The sequence below is a fragment of the Limulus polyphemus genome, unplaced genomic scaffold, assembly GCF_000517525.1.
Source record: "Limulus polyphemus unplaced genomic scaffold, Limulus_polyphemus-2.1.2 Scaffold12206, whole genome shotgun sequence".
Lineage (NCBI taxonomy): Eukaryota > Metazoa > Arthropoda > Merostomata > Xiphosura > Limulidae > Limulus > Limulus polyphemus.
Window position 1 is genome coordinate 1 of NW_013677816.1, and position 6,051 is coordinate 6,051.

At 35.1% G+C, this 6,051-nt stretch overlaps 1 protein-coding gene across 1 annotated transcript in view; it reads right to left on the reverse strand.

The window, feature by feature from the left end:
- Positions 1–1,666: 1,666 nt before the first annotated feature.
- LOC111083929 (adult-specific rigid cuticular protein 15.7-like) overlaps positions 1,667–6,051 on the reverse strand; it is a 6,020-nt gene continuing 1,635 nt past the window's right edge. The window contains exon 3 of the mRNA XM_022380675.1: positions 1,667–2,149. Within this exon, the coding sequence (XP_022236383.1) occupies positions 1,667–2,149 (483 nt within the window). The remainder of the gene's footprint in view (positions 2,150–6,051) is intronic.

Genomic DNA, 6,051 nt, shown 5'->3' on the forward strand with positions numbered 1-6,051 from the left:
AACTAAGGGCTATGTCTTTATTTCAGGACAGATGTTATGAACTAAGGGCTATGTCTTTATTTCAGGACAGATGTTATGAACTAAGGGCTATGTCTTTATTTGAGACAGTGGCTGTGAGCTAAACAACCCTAATTATTTTCGATTTATCCAACAGAATTGACTTGGTGATATCATTAAACTATTGGACTAAACACATTGGATACACATGAAATACAAACTCTAAGACACAGACCCAGTGAAAAACTTGATAGCATAAGTCAAATGTTCGTTAACTGTAGAAAAATTAAGAACCAGTCTGGTTTGTCCTTACGGAACTATAAACTTCCCTAGAAGCGACAGTGCGTACATGCATAATCACTAAAGTGTTGAAAAAAAAAACAGCCTTGATATATATTGAAAGTTATCATAGCCACGTTAGAAGAACAACCGGGTGAGCAGACAACCCTGAGTTTAATCCTTTAGCGTTCCATAGACATTTTCCCAATATTTATTGGGTCATGATGACGTCATTAGACACTATAAAACCGGCGGAAACTAACAGACATCAACACTTGTTCCAAGTTTTCCATAGACTTCAGCAGCAGCAGCAACATGATCGCTAAGGTAAGATACAAACTCTCGACCTCATAACTGTAAATCTAAAGTTTCGAACTTTGAATTAACGGTTTGATAGATATGGTATCCTATTTCGCAATGAGTTCTCATAGTGTAAGAAACGATTTACTTTAGCATTAAAAAACCCCCCATGTCTTTTTCATTGACACAACTTTAAATTGTATTGTTAACTATCAAATCCTTCTGAGTAAAGCAAGCTATGTACACAGATCAGAAATAAACATAACACAGTAATTGACATACTTGTCTAAACTATGAGTATGCGATGTTATTAAACAAAAAACAGGTGGATACTCTTACTTTTAGCAATATTTTTATCTGTAAATATTTCCATATTTTACTCCCACCTTCTTCTTAATTTGTCCATTTCGGATTTTACAATCAGAGACTGATTTGAAATCCCCCCCCCCTCAATAAAAATAAAAGAAAAGTGAAAACAAAGCATTTGCAGCTTACGTGATTTTGATTACAAATACACCTATGAAATTCTCGACGTTACTAAGAAAAACTGTCGAGAAAGAAATTCATGAGTTTATTTAAATTGTTTCCAGATTGCTCTTCTCTTGGCCCTTGTGGCTGTCACCCACGGTGGATTGCTTCATGGCCTGGCAGGTGGCAGCAGCGTCAGCTCCCGCCGACAAGATGTATGTAACAATATACAGTAAAGCTAAACCTAACATGGCAAAGACGAACGGTAGATAATTTAACTTATAACAATATAAATGCCGTATTTTCACGCGAATAAAAAACAAATATATCTATTTTCTTATATCTAAAAATCGCATGTTTTTATTACATAAATATATATATTGTACAATTACACAGTCATACACAATACATCTTCAAAACGAAGTGAGGATGTTAAGGCAGAAAGAGGAGAAAACTTGAGGTGAATGTTCAGATAAATAACTGTAAATTAGCTTTAAAAACAGCAGTAGAAGAAAGAAAGGAAATGAAATAGGGTTAGACATTAAAGTTAGTGGATTGTCAGGATAGCATATCTATTGTGCAAGGTTACATAAAGATGCTTCTACAAAATACAAAGAACTATTTAATGGTATTTCAAAAATCCAGCCCTTGAAGCAAGACCTCCATAAAGTCCAGCAGCATAGGCAGGGGCGCCGTAAGCTCCAGCAGCGAAGACGGGAGCTCCATAAACACCCGCAGCAAAGGCAGGTGCAGCAGCAACAGGAGCAGGTGCGACAACAGCGGGTGCAGCAGCGGGTGCTAAAAAGGCAGGAGCAGCAACAGCAGTTTTTACTACAGCAGGTCCGTGAGCGACAACGCCAGGTTGGCTGGAGGCCACAACGGCTGCTGCAGGAGCACTAGCGGCGGTACCTGGTTCGTTGGTCTTTACAACAGCACGGAAACCGGCACCATCAGCAACGTATTCAACTCTGCGGGCACGTCCGTCGGTGTCAGTTAGACTGTAGGCTCCACGTACATTTCCATAGCCATCTCCAGCTTCCCAACGGCCGTTGGTAGCCCCCACTGGGTCAACAATGTCGTAGTTGAAAGCATAGTTTCCGAAGTCCTGTATAATAAACAGAACATTTATTTAAATAAAATTATATAGTGATTGTTAATTATGAATTTAACTTTAGCATTTGTCATTAAATTGATAGATGACAAAAAAAGCAAAGCAGACATTTATTAATATTTATTTCAGTTTTCACACGTCAGTTACTGGACTACTTATTTAAAACCTAACAAAAGACTATCAGACAAAAATGTATTTAGACTTAAGATCATAATCCCCTAAAAAAAAGTAACAGTTAACTACGTTCCTATACTAACTATTGTATAACGTAAATGTTCCTATATTCATATCTTCGTGACACATGTTAAAGTCTGCTTATAAACAAGTACACGCACAAAGAGAGACGAAAATAACATAAAATCCAGAAAATTCAGCGAGAAAGAAATGTATGATTTGATTCGATATTTGTCATCGGATTAGACTGGTTTTGGGGAATGTCATCTTACACCAGTAACCCTGAATTTGTTTCTCGATTCGTATCTCTCCAGCTTTCCCAGTAAGAGAGAGATAAATAACTCCCCAAAGCCGACCGAATTTAGTGACAAGTGGCGAATCGAATGATCTTGTTTCAGAGTTGTTTCTTGTTGAAATTCGCAGTTTTAATGACGAGAGAGAAAACTTTCAAAGTTTGCTTTTGTTTCTGATTATAATGATTTTTGAATAATTTATGTCAACATTAAGATGTTTTAGATTATCTTATACGTGACAACTTTGAGAATAGCTGAAGATGTAATTTTCTAAAACCTAATAACAGATAAATATAAGCTTTAAACTTGTAAGTTCCTTTATATATATTCTTTACACACGTCTCCGTTTTAAACTTAAAAATGAAAAAAAAAAATTCAACTCTTTCCTGTAAATGGACTGCAGATTTTAAGACACCTTTAACGAGTAAGTTTGAAACACTAAAGCGTTTGAAAAGAAAATCACGATGTCTCAAGTTAAACCGTTTATGTTTTCACTTGAGACACTAAACGTGGCAGTGTAAACGATTTGAACATCTCAACTCCAAATGTTTAAAATATGTTTCAGAAAACATTTTTGAATTGTCAACAAAATCGAGTTTTGCTTTGTGTTTCAATTTATGGTGTAAACAGTTTTGATTATTAGAGGAAGCATTGCATTACCTAAAACAGTTTGTTCACCAAATAATCCAGAATAACAAATTTGTATCATTAATGTGATATATTTTTCAAATAGCTTTGTAAACAAAGGTTCGCGAAAGTGAGTAAAAGACAGTTGAAACCATACACATAAGTTCAAACAATTTCATATAGGTAAAACCACTACTTAATACTCACGTGTATTTAAATTTCATAATTTATGTATTTTATCATAATACTCACTTGTAACTTTGTCTCTAGATATCAAATAAATATATTTGTTAACAAACCAAGTGTAATCCTTTAATACGATATTTGCAAAAATGCCATTTTGTCTTCAGTTGAAACGTATTGTTTTAGTTGGTAGCTCAGATGAAAACACCAAAATCAAAAGCGTTACAAAGCAAACCATTTAATAGTTAAAGAGAATGTGAGACATTTTCAGTGACTTATGTTTATTATGCTTTATGAGAGGTGTATACATTTCACGTTTCAACGCGGTTAGATAATTAGTTTGGTACTGATTTGAATGGACGTCGAGAACGCGGTAAGATCATCAGTTTGATACTGACATGTATAAACTCTAACTAGAGTAATTAGTCATCTGTTACATGTGTACTATGACATTATACTTTACCGAAATGAAAGTGTCCATGACCTTTTAAACAGTCAGATATCGGTTGGATTAGAACAATTTAAAATTAATTTTTCTCTTTATCCAGGAAGTCAAGTTCAATCTTGATAACGTATGACGAAGTCTTTTCATGCTAGATAACGGCTTTAATGCCTCTATAATGTAAGCTGTGTTTTTTAACAACAAAGGTAGAGGACGAGCAGTACTTGAATGTTCTATAAGTATTGCACACTTATCGTTAAAAGTTAAACTTTTTAAGTTACGTTGTTTTTCATGATTCCCTTTCCGGACACCGAAAGACGCTTAAGTTAGTTAGCAGCTTTCTCCAGTTAGTAAGCTAGGTTCTAGGTGAAGGTAAAACAAAGCCTACATATCTGATTCTCTTACACGAATAACAAAGCAATTAAAAAGCAAATTGAGTTATTTTTGTGGGCGAATCAGGTAATAGTTGTGGGTGGACCAGCTGTTGGTATACGTCGCCGGTTGTCTAGCTGATCTAACAAGAATTAATAATTGTATTTCATGTGCTAGAGATCTGAGGATGTTTTGGTCTGTGCGACTTTTTAGTGTATGTCCCCCTTGAGTACGTTCGCAAGACGAACGAAGTTAGCGTCGTTTCACGTCCCAAGTGAAACTATTTAGAGTGTATTGTTTCTTCCATTAGGTTACACTGTGGCTTTTGATCCACTAGTTAGAGCGTAGTGTTTGCTTTACTATTTAGTGCGTTAATTGTGTCATTTTGCCTTGTGTTGTATTGTTTTTTATTTTGTACTGTAAACTGTTAAAGTGCCACTAAACATTTCTCAGTTGTATGAACCTGTCTTTAATATCTCTTTCTCTATGATTTAAATGTTCCAACTCGAAGGGAAACTCACATCAAAACCCAAGAACTGAGAACCTCCTGTTGTTAACGAACCTAACTTATTTACTCGATTGGTTATCCGAGTGAAAGATGTTTCTGAAACGCACAATCAAACAAAAAAGAAACCGGTATTTCTGAACACATATCTTTTGTGTTTACTTCGTATTTATTTCAATTCAAAATTAGGAATAGCTCTATGTGTAGTTTCGTGCAAAGTTTTTGAAACAAATCGATATTTAATTGTCAGTTCATTTTTGTATTTATCACACTTCTTGAAAATTATGCAATCTTTTAAAGTATTGTTTTTATTTACAATGAGTAGTTGATTTTTTTTCCTGGGTAGTTTTATATTTTCAAAATATGTATATTTGTTGAATTTTCGTTAAGTTACTCGAGGGCTAACTGTGGTAGTTGTCCCTAAGTTAGAAGTGATAAACTAGAAGGAAGGCAGCCAGTCAACACAATCCTCCACCATTTTTTTTGGCTACTGTATTGTGTGATGTAGATGAGTTTCAGCAGTAACTTTACCGACTTACAACTCTAAAATACGGGGTTCGATTTCCGCAGTGAACTAAGAGAATAACAACACATAGATGAAATGGTGAGCATGCTCGATGATGGGATTCGAACCCACGATCCGCAGTTTGTATGTCGAGCACTCAAGCCATCAAGTCATGCCAAGTCTAATTTTTCAAGCTTCAGTTTTTTTCTTTGTTACTAAGTTTTACTTTGTTTCCATTATTGTTGTGTAATTGCATTAATTATATAGTTTAAAATTGTTGCTACGTGTTGTACTTTTGTATTTTCGCCTTCAACAGTAAGAAGATAAATACCGAAATAAATGAAGATCTTATATAGGTAAAAATCAGAAATCGAACCTAGTCGCGAATGCAGCGAAGATACTCCATTGTGTATGTTCATACTTAAAGAAACAAAATACCAAATAAAAATCAGAAGCTGCAGAACTAAAATCTCAGAAAAAGAGCTTTTTCAACCACTTCCATTTTCATTTAGAAAAATATCTAACTATCAGATTTTTGGTTTGTTGTTAAGCACAAAGTCACACAATGGGGGATCTGTGCTGTGCCCACCACTGGTGTGTTTTTAACGTTATAAACCTTCAGACTTACCACTGAGACACTGGGTAAAGTTTGTCTGTTAAAAACCACTCACCTTGTTTAACCTAATGCTCACTTGTATTAAAAACATTGAAGGATGCTCCTATACACTGTACAAATGTGAGTCTTGACTGTCGACGTCCATTCAAATCAGTACGAAACTGATGATCTAACCCTAC